At 34.5% G+C, this 23,964-nt stretch overlaps 7 protein-coding genes across 18 annotated transcripts; 4 read left to right on the forward strand and 3 right to left on the reverse strand.

Annotated features, from left to right (window-relative positions):
* Nucleotides 1-1,108: 1,108 nt before the first annotated feature.
* Nucleotides 1,109-3,633, reverse strand: LOC122398203 (casein kinase II subunit beta). 5 transcript variants are annotated; one of them, XM_043397885.1, is made up of 5 exons: nucleotides 3,505-3,633; nucleotides 2,988-3,063; nucleotides 2,610-2,712; nucleotides 2,161-2,560; nucleotides 1,109-2,077 (listed from the first exon to the last, which is right to left on the reverse strand). In XM_043397885.1, exons 2-5 carry the CDS (start codon nucleotides 3,057-3,059, stop codon nucleotides 1,969-1,971), a joined length of 684 nt encoding a protein of 227 aa, XP_043253820.1. In that variant the 5' UTR covers nucleotides 3,060-3,063; nucleotides 3,505-3,633; the 3' UTR covers nucleotides 1,109-1,968. The 5 variants fall into 5 exon arrangements, with proteins under 5 accessions (XP_043253820.1, XP_043253818.1, XP_043253821.1 ...); XM_043397883.1 differs by having other exon boundaries at nucleotides 3,367-3,507; XM_043397886.1 differs by lacking the exon at nucleotides 3,505-3,633 and adding an exon at nucleotides 3,363-3,500.
* LOC122398205 (high affinity copper uptake protein 1-like) lies at nucleotides 3,510-5,257 on the forward strand. 5 transcript variants are annotated; one of them, XM_043397891.1, is made up of 4 exons: nucleotides 3,510-3,546; nucleotides 4,492-4,764; nucleotides 4,844-5,070; nucleotides 5,136-5,257. In XM_043397891.1, the coding sequence occupies exons 2-4, from the start codon at nucleotides 4,499-4,501 to the stop codon at nucleotides 5,237-5,239; spliced, it is 597 nt and encodes a 198-aa protein (XP_043253826.1). In that variant the 5' UTR covers nucleotides 3,510-3,546; nucleotides 4,492-4,498; the 3' UTR covers nucleotides 5,240-5,257. The 5 variants fall into 5 exon arrangements, with proteins under 5 accessions (XP_043253826.1, XP_043253824.1, XP_043253827.1 ...); XM_043397889.1 differs by lacking the exon at nucleotides 3,510-3,546 and adding an exon at nucleotides 3,626-3,742; XM_043397892.1 differs by lacking the exon at nucleotides 3,510-3,546 and adding an exon at nucleotides 3,675-4,432 and having other exon boundaries at nucleotides 4,533-4,764.
* A 123-nt stretch (nucleotides 5,258-5,380) lies between these two features.
* Nucleotides 5,381-6,961, reverse strand: LOC122398447 (E3 ubiquitin-protein ligase RNF14-like). Its single transcript, XM_043398291.1, has 3 exons — nucleotides 5,912-6,961; nucleotides 5,688-5,855; nucleotides 5,381-5,593 (listed from the first exon to the last, which is right to left on the reverse strand). Exons 1-3 carry the CDS (start codon nucleotides 6,881-6,883, stop codon nucleotides 5,381-5,383), a joined length of 1,353 nt encoding a protein of 450 aa, XP_043254226.1. The 5' UTR covers nucleotides 6,884-6,961.
* A 573-nt stretch (nucleotides 6,962-7,534) lies between these two features.
* Nucleotides 7,535-9,467, forward strand: LOC122398202 (delta-aminolevulinic acid dehydratase). Of its 2 annotated transcripts, none has more exons than XM_043397881.1 (5): nucleotides 7,535-7,972; nucleotides 8,314-8,461; nucleotides 8,523-8,742; nucleotides 8,816-9,048; nucleotides 9,119-9,467. In XM_043397881.1, the coding sequence occupies exons 1-5, from the start codon at nucleotides 7,851-7,853 to the stop codon at nucleotides 9,404-9,406; spliced, it is 1,011 nt and encodes a 336-aa protein (XP_043253816.1). In that variant the 5' UTR covers nucleotides 7,535-7,850; the 3' UTR covers nucleotides 9,407-9,467. The 2 variants fall into 2 exon arrangements, with proteins under 2 accessions (XP_043253816.1, XP_043253817.1); XM_043397882.1 differs by having other exon boundaries at nucleotides 7,834-7,972; nucleotides 8,301-8,461.
* A 634-nt stretch (nucleotides 9,468-10,101) lies between these two features.
* Nucleotides 10,102-13,647, forward strand: LOC122398285 (endoplasmic reticulum chaperone BiP). Its single transcript, XM_043398001.1, has 6 exons — nucleotides 10,102-10,215; nucleotides 10,742-10,885; nucleotides 10,969-11,389; nucleotides 11,471-11,836; nucleotides 11,921-12,324; nucleotides 12,405-13,647. The coding sequence occupies exons 2-6, from the start codon at nucleotides 10,764-10,766 to the stop codon at nucleotides 13,057-13,059; spliced, it is 1,968 nt and encodes a 655-aa protein (XP_043253936.1). The 5' UTR covers nucleotides 10,102-10,215; nucleotides 10,742-10,763; the 3' UTR covers nucleotides 13,060-13,647.
* Nucleotides 13,648-14,282: 635 nt separating this feature from the next.
* LOC122398286 (60 kDa SS-A/Ro ribonucleoprotein-like) lies at nucleotides 14,283-20,975 on the reverse strand. Of its 3 annotated transcripts, none has more exons than XM_043398003.1 (8): nucleotides 20,928-20,975; nucleotides 19,959-20,169; nucleotides 19,532-19,898; nucleotides 19,247-19,458; nucleotides 18,967-19,172; nucleotides 18,768-18,897; nucleotides 18,290-18,696; nucleotides 14,283-18,219 (listed from the first exon to the last, which is right to left on the reverse strand). In XM_043398003.1, the coding sequence occupies exons 2-8, from the start codon at nucleotides 20,151-20,153 to the stop codon at nucleotides 18,087-18,089; spliced, it is 1,650 nt and encodes a 549-aa protein (XP_043253938.1). In that variant the 5' UTR covers nucleotides 20,154-20,169; nucleotides 20,928-20,975; the 3' UTR covers nucleotides 14,283-18,086. The 3 variants fall into 3 exon arrangements, with proteins under 3 accessions (XP_043253938.1, XP_043253937.1, XP_043253939.1); XM_043398002.1 differs by lacking the exon at nucleotides 20,928-20,975 and adding an exon at nucleotides 20,618-20,728; XM_043398004.1 differs by lacking the exon at nucleotides 20,928-20,975 and adding an exon at nucleotides 20,292-20,379.
* Nucleotides 20,976-21,571: 596 nt separating this feature from the next.
* LOC122398323 (26S proteasome non-ATPase regulatory subunit 5) lies at nucleotides 21,572-23,935 on the forward strand. Its single transcript, XM_043398060.1, has 3 exons — nucleotides 21,572-21,642; nucleotides 21,726-22,057; nucleotides 22,301-23,935. Exons 2-3 carry the CDS (start codon nucleotides 21,876-21,878, stop codon nucleotides 23,631-23,633), a joined length of 1,515 nt encoding a protein of 504 aa, XP_043253995.1. The 5' UTR covers nucleotides 21,572-21,642; nucleotides 21,726-21,875; the 3' UTR covers nucleotides 23,634-23,935.
* Nucleotides 23,936-23,964: the final 29 nt, after the last annotated feature.

A 23,964-nucleotide genomic window follows, 5' to 3' on the forward strand; every position in this document is an offset into this window, starting at 1 on the left:
AGTTCCCGTCGCGGCGCTGTATGTACTATGCCTAAATTCACGCGATAGCGTAACAGTCCGAAGAGAGATTTGGTAAGGATAACCACGTATAAAAAAAATTGACATGTTCCCGCACAGTGTAGCCAGAATTGACATAATTGAGTGCATCAACGGCGACACTAGTAACGACGAACTTCCTTAGCGTCTAACGGAGACATGATCTACTGTAACACCGTAAGAGCCATGTTACTCGACTTTCCTTTTTGATCTTGAACAGCTGAAACCCGTCCTCGCATCAATGGCGTACAATTTCGAATCTCGACTGCCCAGGCATTTTTACGTTTCGAGCTATAATAGGTCGACACATGACTCTTACGGTAGATCATGTCTCCGTTAGACGCTAAGGTAGTTCGTTGTTACTGGTGTCACCGCTGATGCACTCGAGTATTCAAAATCTGGCCACACAGTTCCCACATATACTTTATTATTCATTAATATGAATTATATTTGCGAACAAGTTTTTAATCGGTTATCAAAAGCCTCTGTGTTTTGGCCACTGTGCATTTAATGCACAATATGTGCATTCCTGAATAGAGATGCACAGATCAATGAGATCTTGTTAGTCTTGTGGCTTTACCATATCTTTCTTCTTGTTAAGGGGAGGTCGATATAATAAATGAATAAAGAGTAATTGTTTTTAACGCAAAATACAACGTATTTATTAACATAAATTTTGTTCGAAAATTGTATACACTTAGAATATACAGTAAAGCTTTATTTTACAGGCACTGTAAAAATTAAACGTTTTTAATATTTTGGATTCTTCGGTAGTTTCATACATTTATGAAATCATTAAAAATTCTAACGCAACAATGTACTTCCTCGAAACTTTTTCAGAATTTAATGTACATACAAAACAATAGAGACTATTGTCGTTCAATTTTTTTTTTTTTTTGTGAACATTAGCTTTAAATAATTTATATCTTAATTTAAATTTTAAATACAATACTTGATAAAAAAAAAGTAATAAATTTAATGATACATAACTTATTTGATTTAATACAAACAACAATTTTGAACATTTATAATAATTGCAATACAAAAACAATTGTATTAATGATTTCTATTTTTTTCTATATTAAAATATACACTGCCTATGTTAGATACATATCATATTCAAAAAATGTATGGAATTTCCTTCTCTGGTTGCTAAAAGTTGCACTTAAGTCTTCCAATAACTGCGATAGAAAACAAGATTTTACAGAATAATATGCAGTCTTTAAACTTACTCCGTATCTCATTTATCTGAGCTTTATTACGATAAATTATGTATAAATAAATTGCTTCTTTTATAGTTTACGTTCATATTTCATAGTTAAATTAAATTATATTTAACAAATTATCAATTTATATGTCGGTTCTTCTGTTTGAAAAGTCAACCAGGATCAAATGCTACCCGTTCCTCTATAACGCGATCAAATCTTCAACTGTGATCTTCCTTGCATATAGGAACTACTAGGCAGCAATCCTGGAGATGCAAAACTCGTCTAAACAGATATTTTCTATTCACGATTCTCGTCTGCTCCCTTACACACTAGTAATTATCCTAAGTATGCATTTCATCTTTTGCTTTAATGGACAAGAAATGAGTTAACGGTACACTTATGATTTTCAACACGAAAGAAAAAATTGTTACTAAAATTGAAATAAAGACGAGCACGGCGCTTAACGAGCATTAAAAATTTGATATATCACTCTTTAATCTTTTCGGCATACTATAAATACCGTGGAAAAGTCCGAAAAGTATAGAGTGTCGCACTTAATCTCGTAAATGATCGATGGGAAACGAAACGATTAGTGTTTCAGCGCCTTGCTAAGATGTGTAAAGAGCGATATAAAAAATAATATTTCATTTAATCCTTAGGGACGAAATTAGGAATTGTATTATGTTTAATGAAAAAAAATGTTCTAGACTATGTTGCAAGGCTCTTAACGTTTCCCATTATTGTAATTAAGAGCTCGCAATGGTGCTTTAAACGTTGACGCAGACTGTTGTTGAATCTGATACGCTAGAGGATGAATTTTAAAGCCGTATAACCTGTAACAACATCGTTCCTTATAATAACATTCGGATAGAATATTTTCATAAGAATTTCACAAATCGTTTGAAATATTCCTTACCTAGGTACAAATTGATTTGCTGCACGTTTTGGTCGATACTCTGGATGAACCATAAAAAGCATGTGTGGAAATCCTGTTCCAAAATATGCTCCGTCGGTATGATGATGCCGTGAACTTTTTGGTGTGTAAACATCCATACATTTAGGGCAATAACTTTTAACCATTGCTTCCCCGGGAACATCGCTAAGACCTAATGGCAACATGGGCTGGGATTCGCAATAAACACGTGGACAATAACCAAAATCACCAGCTTGATACTTTTCGATCATTTGAGCAATGCCACGATTGGTGAGAATATAACGAGCATGAATTAACCCGTAAAGTAACTCCGCTGCTTGTTCAACTAATTCTGACTGATTCGGATGACCATCCAATTCATCATCTACAGTGCAATAAGGTTCTTAAAAGCAATTTTGGAGTTTATTGAGTACATACTAATAATTAATTACCAGGTTCTAGATCAAGAATCATATCTAATGCTTGTCTATAATGTGGTACTTGTTCGTTCAGTCCCGTTAGATTAAACTTATCTTGGATATAATCTTCATCGACCTGGAAAAACGTTACATTAACCTCCGTAAATAGCTCGGGACACTTGTAAAATTTGGTTTCGAAATCATACCATTTTAGACGATAGTGATACTGCACTGTATTTCGAAAAGAAACGAAACATTATACCGAACTCGGTGACGCGATTACGCACAACAGTTTCGAGAGGATCAACAATAGAAAATTTGTTAACCTCGAAAGGCTGGATGGGCTTCGTAAGCATGAAATTGTACGAGGATTGATAACACGAGATACCGCGATGTAACGGACGTACTTACCTCGCAAAAAAACTCATTGCCCCTGAGGTTGCAAAACCACGAAATCCAGGATACCTCCTCGGAACTGCTCATTTTCCTGCGGACGAATAAACAACGGTAGAAAGATTCCCTTTGTTAGAGACGGTCACCGCGTTAAAAGGGCGCAGGGCGCGCGTGTAAATGCGTGAAGATGCGTGCGCGAAAAAATTCTCGAATAGCTAGGTGTATTATGCACACGTATATACACGTCGGCTCGGTGCACGCCTGGCAATTGGTTAGAAAGGCGCGAATGAGAGAGAGGGCACGGGGGGGGTACGGAGGCGAGGGGAAGAGCAAATGGAGTTTTCACTTTACTAGGCAAGATGCTCGACGTTACGGCCTGTCCGGCGAATTCACCTACGTTTCCGTGGTCATTGCTGCTTCGTCAACTGATTTTCAAGCACGATGTACAGTCCGACACGGCCAGGAAGCACATTACTCGAGAAAAAGCCTCGCAGGACGAACGAAAACCCAAAAATAAACAGCCCTTACGGCTTACCTTTTGGTGCTTTGATTAGCCACGCTTGCTCGTCCCAACGATGTAGGTAGCGCTGTCGGTGCTTCACTCTATCCGCCACCTTCCGGCTCTTTTTTGCGAATACGCTCCTCTACTTTTATTTAATCGTTTTTAATCGGACAGGATATCTTTTGCTCGATGCTAATTCAATTTCGCGAAACGTCGAACAGACATCGACGTGACGTGCCCTTTGACCAAATTATTCAAGGCTTTGTACCGCGTACGTTTATCCGTTTTATCGACCAATAACCGATTGATGCGTTTTTTTATGCACCGCTTTGATCGTAAATTTTCTATATTTTGTTGTCGCACTTCGCTCGAAACACGTCGGGACAGTTCCCGATTTACTTTTATTCACGTTCGGATGGAAACTTATTTTGTGTTCGCAAGTATTTAAAACTGATGTGCATATTACCCTAACGTCACGTGATTTTGCTTCCTAGCAACTTCAAACAACGCCAGGCTAGCTCGAAACATAATCACGATTGATAACTTTTTTTCTATGCATGAAAATGTACATCTTATGTCCGATTGGAGTGCGGTTATCGTACTTGCGCGAACATCTGGTGTCGCGTTAAAATTTAACGAGATCTCGTACGTTTTATTTTGAAACCATTATGTCGGCTTTTATCCGACTCAATTTGTACGAGTAAAGAATAATCGTATGGCAAAATGAGAAAACATAATAGTAAATTAACTAATTTAGAACCGCAGACGTTTATGAACTCGGAAATGTAATCTAAATCTCCCGTCAATGAACTGTAAATGTACAGTTGGGTCATTAGCGAATAACTGGGTAAAGCTAGGTGTAGTGCAGAATGTGGGGAACAATTATTCATAACATTTCTTATCAGTTTGAGCAAGTAGCTTAAACTTCATTGAATGTTGCAGAAGACTTACATTGATTATCGTACGTGTAACCTCGAGTACTTGTTTTTATAATCGTTACAGTATAATATATTGTATCAGCTTTCAGATGCATATGTTCTTTTGGTTTGGAAACAATTTAGGTAGTTTCCTTTTATCGGGATATAATGTTGTTACGACTTTAAGCCTTGTTTCCACTTGTTTGGGTTTGACTGCACTTGCAATATTATACGAGGGTATGAAAATCTTACAAACTAAAATACAACAGAGAACTATTGTCCTTATACAAAATCAAACAACTAAAACATCAGAGAACTCTTCCTTGTTATCAAAAATATCATCGAGGTCTGTTGGAAAACAATCTTCTTTACATTGGTACATAATGCTCTATTATTTTTACAAATTGAGAAGATAATATTGCTATCGTAACTTGATTTACCTATTATTTTGTTAGTATACGTTGGTCCACTTGGAGTTTTCAAGTGCTTCATTGGTTTATACATACAGTTCTTGGCTATGTGTTAATGTTGGCTGTTATGACATACAACGTATATATTAATATTGCTGTCGTATTGGGAGGATGCCTTGGGTACTGGATATTTGGTCCTAAACTTATAGAACTTCATATGGCACAATTTCATAAAAGACAAAGATTATTAGAATGTGACAAAGAATGCGCAGGTGAGATTTAAAATATCTTTTAGTAAGCTTTTCGGATGTTTCATAGTGTTCGTGGTAATTTATAGATAACTTAGTTAATCATCAAAGGCCAGGATTAACAGTTTCTATTGTCGCAGAGCAATTAGTGACGGAAGCTACCATTGAAGTTCATGTGCCAACAGATGCTTGAGATAAATTTTAACAAACAAATCTTGTTGATATATAAATCGTTTTATTTTATATACGAATATTGTATATAATTGGAATAAACAAATTGTAATATAAAGAAAGAAATTAATTTTTCGTTTTAAAATACTGAAAAATTTTTACTTTATTGTTGGGAATCGTCTGCTATGCTTGTTTCAAATAGGCGCCTGTAGCATGAATTTTCTCCCCTCCAAAAGTGTTGATACGCATCTAGCGTAGTAATATGTGTTCCGCACAGCCAACAAAAGTGAGCTTTGCAGTGAATACATGTCATTTTATTACATCCGTCAATTTTTACAATCATAGTTTGACAATTTGGACAAGGTTTAACATTTTTCTGAAAATAATATCGTTGCATTGTATAATTGTTAAATGCAATTTTGTCATTTACAATCTACATCTGATTTTGGCATCTAAAATTATCCTTGTACCTGTAAATATTCCTTTGTTAAGTAATTTTCTACAACTCTTTGTATGGATTGTATTCCATGTTTCTTTATTAGTAATTGTTTCTGATATTTATTGGCATTTTTATAATCTTCGATTAGTTTCTTCGTGTAGTCGGATGTCATAGCACATGGTTCAATTCCATGATATACCTAGAACATTTCTCAAAAATAGTAAATCTAAATTTGCCGTAACATAAAATGCATACCTTGTAACAGTAACGGCAAAAAGCATGATCACAGTTACTACAAATGGCTAATGTATCATTGTATGTAATAAGAGGACATTGGCATGAAATTTGAGGACAAAATATTATATCGTTCATACTACGTAATGTTATTTGCAACAATGAGCTTTCGTACTTTGAAAACAAATTTGGACACAGATCTTTGATTTCATCCATTGTTATGGAAAAAGTACAACATAGAGCGGGGCATTTTATATCAGTTATAATATTCCCATTAATTGTGACGGCAACATATTTTTGGATACAATTTTTACAATAAACATGGCTACAGTTTTGAAGCTTTGTACAATTTTTCCCCTTGTATTCTTCAAAACAGATAATACACGTGTGATAATTTTTTTCAAATTCAATTATACATTTTTCTTTATTATAATCTATTAAATATTGTATTGGATTAGAAAATAATGTACTGTGTACAGCTCTGGCATCGTACGTAAATGTTAAATTTAACCGAAAATAATCTGACAAATTGTTATATACCGTACATAAAAATGAAACATCTAATGTATCTTTGATGCGAAGGAAATTAAGAAGATCATGTTTTAAAAATTCAAACCACAAAAATAATATTTCTTGCCCTTCATTGTTCGACCATATCTCGTCTAACTTTTGACAAATAAATGATATTTGCCAAGGAGAAAGCCATGAAGCGATAATATAAAAATTTGGTGGATTTTTGGTAGGATAATTGTTACAAAAATTCAGGTACACTCTAACAGGCGGTAGATAATTAATAAAATTGTTAGAAGAAGATTTTAATTTGTTGTCTTCCTGAGGAGCATTTTTAAATGTCAGTGTACCATCGCTAACATTAGGAAAGATATTATAGTAACACTGCACTGCATCTTCCTTAATGTAAGAAAATTCATTTGCATCATAGATGTTGGAAATCGCTTTAAGTTCATTTTCTTGTCGGCGTCGATTACAATCCATCTTCTGTAATATTTACTACGTATACCTGTTTGTTTTCTAATTACGAATAATAAACAAAAATACTGACACGTGAGTCAATGCACTCGATTCTACTAATAATACCTTCTCTGTTTACAAACAATAGTATAATTGTGTAAAATTTGAATATAGTGGTGCCATGCACATGGCGCCGCAACGGGAATTAATTGAGACCCGATTATTCACTGTCGAGCGCACGTCATATAGCAACACTATAACAAAGAGCGAAATTCAAACGAACAGCGTATTGTAATAAACAATGCAATTGTATGTCCTTCAACGTGTATTCTTATAAACTGTTACAAAATTAAAAATATAGAATATTTTGTTGTTAAAAAACAAAACTTTTCAATTTTTACGCGCCCGTTACTTTCTGCAATAATAATTTTGTATAATGGCGCGAAATTATAAAATAATTTTTGCTATATATAATAACGTCGCGTTTGTAATTTCTATGAACGTAAATCAATAATCTGATCGATTTATATGAACCCAAGAAGATAAGATTTAGAACGCAGAAGATTTTTTACCGCTATTTCCTAAAATTATTTAATAGCGTAGAAATCGTTAACAGGCTGTTTTAGCTTATCATGCTGATTATTAATTATTTAACGACTGGCTGCATGAGTCATATTTTCGAAAAAAATACAAATGTGATTACATATTAATAATAAAGAAGTTCTCTATATTAACAGCTTGTATTTATTAGGAAATAGAAACGATTTAATAAGTCATACAATAGGACGAAATTTACGTTTCTTGCGTGTTTTTCATGTAGAGAAACTTGTTGCAATATTGCAAGATTAATTGTTATTTTGAAGGCAAGAAATTGTGTTGTATACGTTTTAACGTATAGAGTAAGTTTATATAGTGAAAGGGGTATACAACGTAATCGTGCGGTAAACAGCCGTGATAGAAATATAAAGAGAAATTTAATTTATTTCGAAAAATGGCAGAAGTTACGGCTAAACATACTCTTCATAGCGGCATTTTTCATCCTACTTTACGGCAGTGGCAATCGCCAAATGTAGAAATTACTGTTAATAATCTTATGTATCCGATTTTCATATTGTAAGTACAATTCATAACCTACCGCTCTATTATGTACATATATATGTATGTATGCGTATATATATATTTGTCCATACATACACGCATTTATATTTATTAGTGTTTAATGGGGTTTGCTCGCTGTCTTAGCTAAATGTAATAATAAGTCAAGGAAATTACTAGAATAATTTGATCCTTCATAGTTGTACTTTCTGTGTTACATAAGAATTTAAAAGAATATGTAGATAACATTATGTAAAGATAACAGATTATTTATATTACACCGATTGCTTAGATCTGATTGCATGATATTTATTTAAACGTGTTTGCTAGCGTTAAGATGACATAGTGTAATTTTTCAGAGACGAACAAGATGCTAAGGATCCAATTGTTAGTATGCCAGGTGTTCATCGGTATGGGATTAATCAATTACACAACATGTTACAACCATTGGTTACAAAGGGACTGCAATCGATATTATTATTTGGAGTATCAAAACACTTGAAAAAGGTAAACTGTACGTAAAAAATGTTTTGTAAAAGATTGTTTAAAAGTTGTATGTTTCCAACAGGATCACATCGGAAGTAATGCAGATAGTGCAGAGAATCCAATTATTCAAGCTGTACCTTTGATAAGACAGTGGTTCCCAAATTTACTAATAGCGTGCGATGTTTGTTTGTGTCCATACACGGTTCATGGACATTGTGGAATTTTAAATGACGACGGAAGCATAAATAACAAAGCTAGTATTACACGAATTGCAGAAGTTGCTCTTGCATATGCAAAAGCTGGTAAGATTGCTCTTTTTTTCTAAACATTCTTACAGACAGTAATTAAAGTATTTTTGATTTAATGTTCATTAAGGAGCACAAGTTGTAGCCCCGTCCGATATGATGGATGGAAGAATAGGTGCAATAAAACAAAAATTAGCAACAGCCGGGTTAGCAAACAAAGTTGCAGTTTTATCATATGCTGTGAAATTTGCATCGGGATTCTATGGTCCTTTTAGAGACGCTTCACAGTCAGCACCAAAGTTTGGAGATAGAAAATGTTATCAATTGCCACCAGGAAGTAATGGATTGGCTGCCAGAGCTGCTGTTAGTATTATTATATCTTTTACTTTTTGTATTATCATGTTTCTTACAAAATTACGTTTATTACATAAAGGCTAGAGATGTTTCTGAAGGAGCCGATATGCTTATAGTAAAACCAGGTCTAGCTTATTTAGATGTTGTTAGGCACACGAAAGATGCACATCCAGAATACCCGATGTTTGTGTATCAAGTTTCGGGAGAATATGCTATGCTTTACCACGGTGCTAAAAACGGTGCAATCAATTTAGAGAATGTGTTAAACGAAGTTCTCTTATCTATGAGAAGAGCAGGAGCTGATTGTATCATAACATATTTTACACCATTAATTTTAGATATGTTGCAACTCAAGAGTAAATACTGAAAATATTTATATACTTGGCATGTATATGGTTATAACAATGTTATTTGATATTTTAAATAAAGGCCAACTATATTTGTGAATTTAGTTTATTTAATATTCTATACAAAATTGAAACGAAGTTTGTTTCGTTAGTCGAAATTGAAGACATATCCCGTTATTATTACGTTATGTTGAAACTGTAAATATCGGGATTTTAATGGATACTTATAGAAATAAAAAAGAAAACTTTTCAACCGAATCGAATTCAATAATTTTGTCATCAAACAACCGATAATTACTTTTACATAATTAACATTATATGTAACGACGTTGATAATCGTGATTATACACGTATCTGTATATGGACATTTTGTATAGAAATTAAATAAAAATTAATAATTCGATCATGAATTTTATTTGATAGCATTTTTTGTGGGCGTGTATATATTTTATGTTTCTTTTGTTTTTTACATTCGATAACAACAAGTGGCCAAAAATATTTTCACGTGTTACGTGGCTCTTCTCTTAACACGAATTCCTCCAATAACAAATGTACTCGAAATTTCCAGAAGTATGATACCGTTGTGACGTGGGCGTATCAATAGCAGCCAACTGTATGTGGAGGGACCAATCAGAGTTCGCCTTTCCATTGGTACGGACTTTCGAAGACCAATCAACGTAGGCCACGACGAAATCTTCTCGTTAATATCCCGGCACTGAGATCGGTCTGTAGTCAGTCATTCCTGGTTGTTCCTGTTGTTCGTTGAAGTTTCGAAGTGATTACACTTTTTACTTAGTAAAATAGGAGTGCACGTATAAGTTTTCATCTAGTAAGTATCGGACGCAACAAAAATATATCCCGTTATATTAATATCAACGGATTATGAAAGATTGTACTTAAAATTTTATCGAGCGTCGATGTTTCCTCGTTATTTGCCACGTCTCGCTACAAAAGTGTAATTCGTTTTAAGTACATTCAATCGGAATTTAATTAACTGTTTTTTTATTTTCACAATATGTGCTGGACGCAATTGTTCTGTCTGTTGCATAGTTTTATGATAGTACTCGAAATTCGTACGATTTCATATGTTGCCAGATGCACTAGCATGTGTATGTTTCGCCGAAATTAAACGATCTACGGATAGACGATATACTTACATTAAATTTATAGTCCTCGTTAGTTATGTTTCCTTTTATCGATACAACCGCACTGTATTGTTAAAAATTGTCATACAATTTTTTGAATCGTCCATAGACCAGACATTCATTTTGTTTGTGATATTCGTGACAAATTAAACGCGTTTCATCAAATTTTAATTATTACAAATGTTAAACAGATTATTATGTATGTTTTAGAGTTGCTTTTATACAAAGAAAAATGAAGGGAGCTAAAGCTCTACTATTACTGGGCTTGATAGCCTTTGCTTCTGCAAAAGAAGAAAAGCAGAAACAGGATATTGGCACTGTCATTGGAATTGATTTGGGCACAACATATTCTTGGTAAGATTTAAAGTAATTTTTGTCAAAGATGTATGCATCTATATCTGATGAATAAATATTTTTACGATAACTTATTATTTTAGTGTTGGAGTTTACAAAAATGGAAGAGCAGAAATTATAGCTAACGATCAAGGAAACAGAATTACTCCTTCGTATGTTGCATTTACCGCAGATGGCGAACGTTTAATTGGAGATGCTGCAAAGAATCAGTTGACTACAAATCCGGAAAACACTGTCTTTGATGCCAAACGATTAATTGGTAGAGAATGGACAGACACCACTGTACAAAATGACATTAAGTTCTTCCCGTTTAAAGTAATTGAAAAGAATAGCAAGCCGCATATAAGAGTGTTAGTCAATAACGAAGAGAAAATATTTACACCCGAAGAAATATCTGCCATGGTTCTTGGTAAAATGAAGGAAACTGCCGAGGCATATTTAGGCAAAAAAGTAACTCACGCTGTTGTTACTGTACCAGCCTACTTCAACGATGCGCAAAGACAAGTAAGTATAAAATGTATGCTTGTACCAAATAGATCGGATTTCATTTTGAGAATATGTATTAAATCAATTATTTTTATTTAGGCTACCAAAGATGCAGGCACTATTTCTGGACTTGTTGTCATGAGAATCATTAATGAACCTACGGCCGCAGCAATTGCTTATGGTTTGGACAAAAAGGATGGAGAAAAGAACGTTTTGGTATTCGATTTGGGCGGTGGTACTTTCGATGTAAGCTTACTTACCATTGATAACGGAGTATTCGAAGTTGTGGCGACAAACGGCAACACTCACTTGGGTGGTGAAGACTTCGATCAACGTGTAATGGACCACTTCATCAAACTGTACAAAAAGAAGAAGGGCAAGGATATACGCAAAGACAGTAGGGCATTACAAAAGTTGCGTCGCGAAGTTGAAAAAGCGAAGAGGGCACTTAGTGTCAGTCACCAAGTATGTAATAACATTTTGGAATATTACTTCGCTCCGAAAGAATCTGCTATTAACTGATATTTATATATTGTCTTTTTTCCATAGGTGAGGATTGAAATCGAATCGTTCTTTGAAGGCGAAGACTTCTCTGAAACTTTAACGCGCGCGAAATTTGAAGAATTGAACATGGATCTCTTCCGTAGTACCTTGAAACCAGTACAAAAAGTTTTAGAGGATTCCGACATGAATAAGAAGGATGTCGATGAAATTGTACTTGTCGGAGGATCTACCAGAATCCCCAAAGTTCAACAATTAGTTAAGGAATTCTTCGGTGGCAAAGAACCGTCTCGAGGTATTAATCCCGATGAAGCTGTTGCATATGGCGCTGCCGTTCAGGCTGGTGTACTTTCTGGAGAACAAGATACGGACGCTATTGTGCTTCTGGATGTAAATCCACTTACAATGGGTATTGAAACTGTTGGAGGTGTGATGACCAAACTCATTCCCAGGTAAGAATATACTTTTTACAAATTTATTTTCACCTGATCGAAGTTATTCGTATGTGCTAATATTGTCTTATTGCTTACAGAAATACCGTAATTCCAACCAAAAAATCGCAAATCTTCTCCACCGCGTCAGATAACCAACATACGGTTACTATTCAAGTATACGAGGGTGAACGTCCAATGACAAAAGATAACCATCTTCTTGGCAAATTCGATCTTACTGGCATTCCACCAGCACCCCGAGGAATCCCGCAGATCGAGGTCACGTTCGAAATTGATGCTAACGGTATTCTTCAGGTGTCCGCCGAAGACAAAGGCACTGGCAATCGCGAGAAGATCGTCATTACCAATGATCAGAACAGACTCTCTCCCGACGATATTGAAAGGATGATCAAGGACGCTGAAAAATTCGCGGACGACGACAAGAAGCTAAAGGAACGCGTGGAAGCGCGTAACGAACTCGAGTCGTATGCTTATTCACTGAAGAATCAATTGGACGACAAAGAGAAACTGGGCTCGAAGGTCAGTGATTCCGACAAGACCAAAATGGAGGAAGCCATCGAAGAGAAAATTAAATGGCTCGAGGATAATCTAGACGCCGATCCAGAAGAATACAAGAAGCAAAAGAAAGAGCTTACCGATATTGTTCAGCCTATTATTGCCAAATTGTATCAGGGCGCAGGTGGCGGTGTTCCGCCGACCGGCGGCGAAGACGAAGATCTGAAGGACGAACTTTAACTATAATTGATCATTGCATGTATTATTCGTCCTAATTTAGACTGAATTTCACAGTCTCTCATGCAAATGCTGCAGAGATTAACCGCGTCGTTGATAATGTCGAGTATAAAAAAAAAGACTGATCGACGAACGTTCGTTATTCATTAATTTACATGGCGGTGATGATCACTCTGTGTATTGCTCTGTAATGTATTTTGTCACATAACGTGTAACGGTCATTTCGATCTTCTCCGTAAGAGTAAAGAAAAAACAGGAAGTATAAACTTAAGGGGAAAGAAACATACTCTTAGGAATAACTTCTCTAATTTCCAGATAAGACTCCACGCGTTAATTTATTTTACTTAATTGTTTTATATATTTTATTACATATATATAATCGAAATGAACACAAATTGTGTAACTCGCGTTATAGAATTGCAGCGTGCGTGTGAATTAGAATGATTGTTTGTGCAAATGGGTAATGATTTGCGTCTATTTACTGCCTGTAGGAAAACTATATCGTACTGTGTACAGTATAGATGTTCTGTATGAGTGAATGTCATATGTATCAGTATCATCAAAATAAACATTTTTTCAGTAAATCATAAACATTGGACATATTATTTGAAGGCACTTTTTGACTGTAAATAGTCGCATATTAAAATTTCAATGACTGCACATTTCGCACCAAAATTTAAAGAATATTCGTCCATCGATTTCGTTCGAAATTAAAGCAAAGAGGAGAGTAATATGTTTATGAGATACAAAATTTATTTGAGGATACAGTTTAATCGTATAACAAAAACGGTTGAAAATGTTTAGATAGAATTAATTACTTTTTATATCATAGGTGGCGAATTGGTGGATCACGAATGACTCATGACTCCCCCTACTTTTCTGTTCTGCTCAGGCGCAGAAGAATTTCCCTCTCTATGCCTATTATACGAAGTCAGGACAAGGGACGACTAGGCCCTAGGCTGCTTAGGCTAAGCACTTAATTAGTGAAGAACCTGATGGTAAGAAAATCTGTGTTCGCGGGAGTATCTATGGTGGTGGAAGAATCTGTATTAACGGAAGAATCTGTATTGGCGGGAGAATCAGTAATGGCGGGAGAATAGTGGAACTTTCGTAGCTTTTGGCGGTAAAGTTCGTCATTAATTGTTTATTGTGTCTATCTTGTCGAAATATAATATTAACAGACGCAATAATAGTAATACAAAATTTCCGATATTCCTTTCTTTGCTCAAAGCGATCCAGTCACTACATTTTCACTCACGGTACAAAAATAATGTGAGAATCCCATTAACAACCATTCTTTCAGAGCGGAATTCATTTTTGTTGGAAATTTTTCATACGCGCCATTACTTTTCGTGGGCGTACATTTTTGAACGTTTACAATATAAAAAGTAACGCCTTTCGAAACAAGATAAAGTCAGTAATACTATTCGCAATTACATAGAGCAAAAAATGGCGCATCTCCTTTTCAGGGCACCGATTTCTATATACATAATTTTGTTCCTTTTCGAACGTGACAATTATCGTTGTCGAAACAAGTAGATAAATAGAAGTAAACGAAAATGTTTTTTTTTAATTTTACAGTGTTTTTAAGGGATCTCGTAACCGAGGTATTTTGTTCCGGGTCCCATCTTTGATTCGAATATGTACCTTGATCCTCGTTATGATAAAGGGAGGCCGAAAAAGTAAGGCGTTCTATACGGAATTGTGAGTTAAAAAATTCAATTTCTTTCGCAAGCATAATTAGTGCAACTTCATTGCGAATCCCCTTTGATATTAAGAACAAGCACGAAGTAATTCATTATGTTTTCTACGTTCAAATTTAACATCTTCTTTTCGGCATTGCTTCGAGATATTTATACGCGATGGACGTTGAGCATTCTTTCCACAAAAGTTGCACTAAAAATGTGGTTACAATAACCTATTCCTTTTTTCTCTTTTTTTTTTTTATTTCATTAATCCTAAGGAATATATTGTTATCGTACTCGTACATACTCAACGACTTCGATAATCAATATATCATATGTAAAATATTGTTCATTCGAATACACATTTATAAGATAGACTTTTTGTGCTTTCTGATCGAAATGAAATGTCTTGGTTTTGGATCGTTCCTAATTCGCATTAAGTCTAACATGAACTTTGTATAGTATACCTTAGTTCTCGTTATATTACGAATTATTTCTTTATTTCCGACTTTCATTTTTCTTTACGGTTAATTTTATTCCATCTGTTTTTTTTTTTTTAACTAATATGAACACATTCAGCTACTTGCTCTCGTTTCATTGGACAGAGTAGCATAACCTGAAATTAATGGACTTTGAAACGAAAGCGTAAAAGTACGCGTTTCTATTCAGGCAGCTTCTGCTGTTTTTGCATCTTAGTAGTTATCCCATTTTTTTTTACCACTTTTCTTAACAAATCGGACGTATTCTTACAATAGATAATGATCATGCCCGGGTTTATGCGACACGATCGAAAAGAAATCTTGATCGATTTCTATGCAATTCCATCGAACAGGTTATAATATCGAGTAAAGATTGATATTTTAAAGTTTCGTGAAATAAAAAGCTTTATAACTTAAAACATCAGTTATCATGATTTTAAAATACAATACAACGATTGATACAAGTTTTACAGATATAGTACCGTTGCTAAGCCAATGAAAAATTATCGAATTTAAAGCATAAAATGTGGCAGTTGAAAAACGACAGTGATGATATAGGCATAATTAAATGTTTCTCTTCGATCGTTAGATAAATGCATGTACAGGGTGCCCCATCGATGATCTTGAAACTTTGAAATTACATACTTGAGAAAACAATGTCTCCTCGAAACGAATCAATTCTTCTTCAATATTTTAAAAAAATGATCGAAAGCACGGCTATCACAAATGGGACACCGATATATTATGCTACTGCATGCGATATTAACGAATACGATAAGCTATAAATGTAGATACATATAACATACGTTCTATTACTCTCAACGAGTAAAGTAGCAAATACATACGCAACTTGTAAAATATTTTTTCGAAAACAAACTTTTTAACATTCTTTTTTTTTATCAAATAACCAAGAAAAGTTTCTTTAAAAAAATGCTATTACGTTCGATAACATTTAAAATTTCTACAATGTGTCACGCAAATAAGATTAAAGATTACACGGTAAATTGCAAAGAACAACAAAACAAACGAGAATACACGTTTAACTTTCCTTCGAAACAAAGGTACCTTTTCCTGAATTTTTTATTTTCATTTTTTATTTTATTTTCAACGAGTATATATTTTTCGTAACGCGCGTACGTAATATTCAATATTTTTCCATACCACGACACGCAGTTCCGTTCAAATTTCGCTCTTCCATTTTCTTTCGTGAAACGAAAACGCCGTTGTATTTTACATTTATACGTATATGTATGTATTAAAACTAATATTCGATCGATATCGATCCGCGAATTACCGGACAGGCTGCAAAGAACACGTGAACATTAAGCACTTAATTTAAACGTTTGTCAGACCTGAGAATTCATCCACGCTGTTACTTTTTAGCGGCGTATCTTAAGTAGAGCTTGCTTCTTACTTTGGAAACCGAAGGGTTTTTTGATAATGGTAATTCGAGGATCGAGATAGAGTCAGAGGTATCTCTGGATACTGTTGTGTTTTTTAATGAAAAAAATCGTTGCGCTAATAGGTGTAGATACTAATCAAAAAATGAAGCGGACACGCGGTGGGCCTCTGGCCACGTTTACTTATCCTTTCAACTAGTTTGAACAATAACAATGTACTTCGTATCACAGTATTATATCAGTAGTGTATTTAGTATTTGTCGCATTTACTTTGGATATGGCAAATATGAAATATAACAGTAAAATTATACTAATGTAAGTCTATATTCTTTGGGACTAAATGCATATCACAGTAAGAAATTTTTCAACGTTTCATTTTTTTTATTTTTTTTTTTTATCTTCTAATTCTTATTCGAATCGCCAGAAGCGCACCCGTGTCGGAAATATATTGTCTACGAAATCATATTAAATCTATTATATCTTATTAAAGATATTCGAGAAAAGCTTTACCGCCAACCAGTGGAAATAAGCAGGCAATGATATTACAGTAGAAGTATCTTTTACCATTAGTTAAAAATGCACCTTAAGTTACTTTAGATACTTACTTGTATCTAATATGCAGTCTTATCCTAAATTTTCATTTAGCTGCGCAACCGATTTTGTAAAACGAAAAAAATAGATAAATTAGTAAACGTGCATTTGTTTCCAAGCGATCCAAAGTGGTCCATGTTACTTGAAAATGTTTCCATTTGTCTAATCAAACGATCGATCACAGATTTATCACATTCATTTACTTCTTGGTTATTGACGTACTTGGATTCGTGTGTTATCCATTTAAATAAATATTTACAAAATTCATTGGACCACCCTATAAAACACGAATTAAATCATTATTCGATGTTACACAGCTCGTTCTAAATGTTAAAGCATGCAGTAAATATTATTGATAATGCTGTGTTAGTATTTATAGAAGATAATTACAATTATCTTAGTGGGAGTTAGTAACGAACAATCATTAAGTGCCAAAAAAGTATTTCTCTCGTTACGATAAAACTTAAATAAAAAAAGAAGGGAATCTAAATAACTTCTCACGGATATATGACTTTGTACTAAAACTGAATGTGTTGTCAATTGGTATTAATAGGACCGTTTAACGATAATTCCTTTCGTTTTAATATCAACGGGCACGAACTACTATAATTATAAATGCATCAAAATTTTGTATTTAGTGTGATATTAGACCTAATTTTAAAGTACTTCGTGTTATTTTGTTTAGCTATTGCATGCCCTGACTACTGTATAAGTATCAGACTAGCAGCATTCGTAGATTATCGAATACTATTCTTTAGAAGTCTGATCGTAATACCCTAAGTATTCCAAAGTATTTCTAAATTGATGATGCCGTTGAAATGATTTAATAATTATGTTGCATAATTGATTAATTTGTATGCTTGCCGAAGAAGGGATTAAAACAAAGACTTTGCGAAGGCCTGTATAACTACAGGAACGCTAGCGTCGAAACCATTGATTGTTAAAATACTATTATCACGCTTTTCCTTATGGTAGGTCGAATGAAAACATACAGCACAGTTTATTAACCTGAAAATAGATAAACAATTAAAATATGTTGTTAACGGCCGTTTACCGAGAACAGTTTTGAAAGACTCACTTTGTATTTGGAAGCGTAAGCGCCGTTTTGTATTTCTGAAGTGCTTCTTCGGAAGTATCAAACTTTTCATATATTTGATCTACAACGTTAATGAATACATCGTATTTCATTTTCTGATTAGCAGCCCACGACATTGGTTTACCCAAATTAACGTTCCCAACAGGCATCTGTTGTAATCTTCTCATAGCCTGGCTAAAAGAAGCCGTTTTATCAATGTTTACCATATGAATTCCAATGTTTTTAAACGTCGCGATGGTGACGTTCTTCTCGCTACGAAGAAGCGAAAGTGCAATTAAGCATCCTGCTTCTGCACCATTCACGTTACCACCGCGCCAAGTCTGTTTTCCTAGCATTACTTTATTCATGTCGATTGTCACGAAGTAACGTAAGCCAGTCGGTTGAATGTGCTGTAAAATATGTATCAAGCGATATCTCGGTGGGGCAAGAATAACGTTGTGCAAGGGATACTTATACTCACAAAGAATGAAACGTTTAACATTTTATAGAGAGCAACGATAATTTTAGAATTTGGTTTAATTGGAATTGGTAGAATCAACTGTTTCTTGTCAGCTTGTTCTTTGACTTTCCTTTTTACGTACGTTAATGGCCTTCAAAAACGTGACGCGTTAAATGACGTTAACAACTATTTATTGTTTTATTCCGTAGTTGCTACTTACTTTCCACAGTTTTCATAATTCCTTACTGTTACTAATACCAAAGCTGGGTGAATCTTGTCGCGGATAATATATGATACGTTCGTAATTTGCTCGATTATTTTCGAAACTATTAAAGAGTTTGGCGTTAGTAATTCGAAATTATGAATTCTTTGTAGATTGTTTAAAAGCGTGATTAAATCCATAGATGGTATCAATGCGTTCCAGACCTAAAGATAAAAGTAAACTTATGTATGAGATATATCGGATACAAGAATACAGAGGATTTTTTATTTTCTTTTACCTCTTCAGACTTCAGTAAATGTCCAGGTACATGATCTAATGTTAATTCACGTTCTTCCAAAAGATGTGCCGCTTGAAGTTGATCCTTACAATGTTTGAAATCTTCGATACGTTCAATGTATTCTACTATCTCTGCAAATCTAGAATCTTCCCCATATGTTTTTTTTATTTCTTCCAAACCATGTATTACATACTTGAGGACCACTTCTGTCTCTGTTTAAATTAAATTATTAGATCGGTAATGGTGATTATTCATCCATTGGTTACATTATGATAAAATAAGTACCAGGATTTTTGGGTACAGGATGTGATAACTTTAAAATATCTTTATGCTTCCAACCATATCTGCCTCTGTATTTTGTAACGCATTTTGCTAATTCCATCGGAGTTTTTGATAAGTACCAATAATTCACAGCTTTTCTTAGACCCTTGCCCCAACCATGTTTTGAACTACCAGTCGCATTAAGCTCTTTTTGCTTGCTTATTTGCGAAACAAATTTTATAAACAAAAGAAAATGCGGAGGTGATGCACAGATTTTGTTCACAGCTGCATAGGCTGCGTGTCGTAATTGTTCACTTTTCATTTGCCTGCAGCAAACGGCGAGAGCAAATACTAATGTTTCTGAATTTGGAACAAGGTTGCTTTCAAATGCCTGTAAAAATATTATGTACACTTTATACATAATTGTTCTCATTAGTCACAATAGAATTACCTTTGTGATTATTTCAACTGGCAATAACTGCTTTTCTGTATTCTCAGCTAGTTCCTCTATGGATGGGACATTTTTAGCTAAAAAATAGTTGTGAACAAACCAGTTGCCAGGATGATAATCCGGATATTCCTTCCCAACATAAAGAAACTGTGATAATCGTATCTCAGGATCATTTGGACCCAAATCTACTTCCATTTCTCAATAGACAATTCTACAAAATAAAATTGATGAAATTTAATACAATGTTCTTTGTTTCCTTTTTATCTATTGAAATACATAATTCGATGGCTGCTGGTTTGTTTAATTATGAAGTAATTCGCAATACAAAATTACCGAAAAAATTCCTGCTAAAAGAACGCAACTTTGAAATGTTTATGTATAAATTTATCGAAACGAATATCCCTGTAGACGTAGAAAAAAGTATGTTTCTTTGAAAGCTATTTTGTAGTTCAAAATCCTGTGCGCGTACGATATACAATGGGACATAGTAGACAGATATCACTGGATGACCTGATAAGGTAATATAAAGATACGGGATGCATGCAATCATAGTAATGTTCGAGTTTGTAAATTGTATATACAACTAGAAATTGTGCACGGTTACAAGAGCTCTCGCTAATCAGTGCAATTTGTCATTACGAGCATTCGATGCTTATTACCTTTTGTCAATCGAAAGAGTAACAACTCAAAACACAACCATATAGAAACGACGTTTCCGTCGTGCAAAAACGTACTGACGAAAGAATTTACACGGTTCGTGAAGATCTTCGGTCAAGTAAAAACACAAAAGCTCATTGACCCCTAGAAAGCCACGAATGCTTCAACAACATAACGCTTTTTATTTCTCAAACAAGATTACAAATTTGCCTAAGTGCTAATTCGTTGCATCACAGAGTTATATTTTTCCATTTTTTTTTTTTTAATTATAAGTAAATTAATCTTTAAGTATTCTCAAAATGATTTTTTTACCACAAGTCTTTGTATATTCACTATAGAGTAATAGTAAGTATTCGCTGCTTGAGTACGCGTTTAATGTTACCAGCTTCAATGTTTCGTTTCATTAGTTGTCAATTTAGCGTGAGTGCACTTTAATATTAATTTTTCATAAGAATTTATTAAACGAATTCTCGTACGATGGGGTAAGGTATTTTTTCGGTGAAAGTAAAGGATCATAGTTACAAATAATTACAACATTTTTGTATTTTGATCAGTGGCGGATGTAGGTTTATTGGAGCCTAAAGCTAATGTTAATTACTTCGAGATACCCTTTCATTTCCCAAAATGTGTTATCAAAGGTAGTATATTTATCAGTCCATTAGTTTTCTTTTCATCATAGATTTTCCATGACAATTTCTACCATACATTGTTGATACGATATCTATGGGCAATAACAGATTAACCATAATAGGGTCAGAACATCATAAATTTCATTGTTTCTGCTATACAATTTGTTATTGACTATGCTATGTCAGAGTATTAGATTAATTATATATTTCTTAGATTCCAATCCTGAAAAACTACATGATAGATTATATCCGTTAATAATCTCGTCGGTTAGTAAATTTTCTTTCTCCCGGAAAAAATAAGAAGTTGGTTTTTGTTTTAAGTTGGTACTCTGACATAGTGTTAGCAGAAGGCAGACCGGTGCTTAGAAGAAATTGCCCCTCCACTTACGTACGATCTGGTACGAATTTAAAATAGTTTCATCCGTACATCATGTAAAAAAAAGAAAGAATTTTCTATGTTTGCTAATTTTATCGATTTTAGTAGTTCAATTGGCCACTGGTTTTTGTACCAGATCGTACGTAAGTGGCGGGGCAATTTCTTCTGGGTACTGGTCTGCCATCTGGTGGCATAGCAGTGTATTGCTCCAACAACATAACTCGTAAACGTAAAAGTAATGTCAGTACGCCGGCCATGGCAGAGTGGTTACAGTTAAGAATAGTTCGTCTTGGCGAGCTAGATTCTATCAAAGAGAAGGAAGATATATTGTCAGAGATTAAAATTAAGTTGGGAAGTTTAAATAACAGAGAATCCGAGCAGGTCTCCCGTAATTTGGACTTTGGCCAATTATTTACGCAGTTAACCTCGAACGACAGGTATCGTGACAACGCTAATTCTGTAAAAACATTAAAATACGCCGACTTAACTGTAAAGTATCTTGATAAATAGTGCGTTTTAAGACAATATATAAGTGAATTAAAGTTTTCGAGTAAATTACAAACGATAAATTTCTTACTATTGTTCACGCTTTCTATGTGGTTGATTCATTATCGTATTAATCGGTTTAGTACAGGATTAATACTGTAAAATTAAGCAATTATTGATTTTTCCTCTTGCAGAGAATATATAGATCAGGTGTGCGATATTTTGAAGACTTTATTAACTCTGTTAGAACCTGCAGAGGTCTATGAAAGATATGCAACACAATTGTCTCAACTGATAACTCATCCAGATGCCATAGTTAGATCAGTTATACTGCATGAAATTCTGTCTATTGCGTCCAATCCGGAGAAGGTGTCTTTATTGCTCACAGATGTTAATTTACTTGTCGCCGTAGTAAATAAAATTGCGGATGATAATGTGATGGTAGCTGAGTGTGCTATGTCTATAATGAAAGAAATTGGAAAAAATGTAAGTGGGTTGCATATTATATATAAAGGTGAACTGCTAAGAAGTTTTGCTAGATTATTAGCGAAGAATGACACTATTACTTTTCGCGTGTACGAAGTTGTCGTGGACATAGCGAAAGCTTCGAAAGAAGGTTTAGAGGCGTCCGTTCAATCAGGATTTTTGAATAGTTTGTTCGAGGTTCTTGAGAACAATGATATATTGCTTCAGGTAAACACGTTAGAAATTTTAACTCGATTAGCGTTAACTGAAGAAGGATTGAGTTACTTAGAGCAGCAGGATGTGTTGAGAAAACTGGTTCAAAAGATAGCGCAAGCGAATGAAAATCCATTGTCGAATCTGTTGATTCCCGGTTTGATGAAATTTTTTGGTAACGTCGCGCGTCACTGGCCCAATGAAATTTTTTCAAAATATCCAGTCGTAGTGTCCGCGTTGTTCGAAGTGATAGAGAGCGGAGATCAAGCTATACTTGGCGTCGCGTTAGATACGTTGGGACACGTTTCTACAACCGTAGACGGTAAATATGCTTTGCAAGCTTTGGGAGAAGCAATGCTGTGCGCGTTAAAAAAGATTGCCGAGGTTATACAGAAAATGCCTACAGCGTTACGTATTCGTGGACTAAACAGTTTAGCACTTATACTTGATGTACCACAAGCGGAGCAGGATAACAGAATTTTGTCGTTGACAAAGTCTTGGTTCGATTCTCTTTGCGACGATCCGCTGGATATGATTGTAGCGTTGTGTAGACAACCGTTCGCAGATATTAGACAAGCGTGTTTAGAAGTATTAGCGGTTGTAGCTTCGCAAGTGTGGGGCCAAGAATATATATCCACTTATCCGGGCCTTATAGAATTCTTATTGGATAGAAACATCGAAAGCTTCAAGGAATGCAAGGAAGCTAAATACGAAGTTGTTAAACAATTATCCAAAGCCGAACAAGATATATTCGATGCAAGTACAATGCAAAAGTTTAAAGAATTTGTAGTTCAAGGTCCCTATTACGTTGAAATTGATACAGAGGTTGCAACGGAGGGTGGTCTTTGAAACACATTATTTTTGTACACGTTACTCTCCTATATTACGGGCATTGAGAGTTATCAGCGATCGTTTGAACAGTCCATTTTTTCAAAGCGAAAGTTTTAATAAAATATATCTCCATTTAGTTTGTATACGTTACACGCGAAGGTAAACAAGGAAGTATTTTTTTTTTTTGCGGGACTAGAGTATGGAAACGTACAAAGACAAATAATTTATTTTATAAGTAACAATACATAGAAAAGTTAAGACTACATGTTTTTGCAACAATGCAACAATTCACGCGACTCTTACACCATGTTTGTAATGTTTCAATGTTCTCTCATTGATTCATGATTTT

This window comes from Colletes gigas, unplaced genomic scaffold (genome assembly GCF_013123115.1).
Source record: "Colletes gigas isolate AHSC1104 unplaced genomic scaffold, ASM1312311v1 Colletes_gigas_Sc00011, whole genome shotgun sequence".
Taxonomy (NCBI): domain Eukaryota; kingdom Metazoa; phylum Arthropoda; class Insecta; order Hymenoptera; family Colletidae; genus Colletes; species Colletes gigas.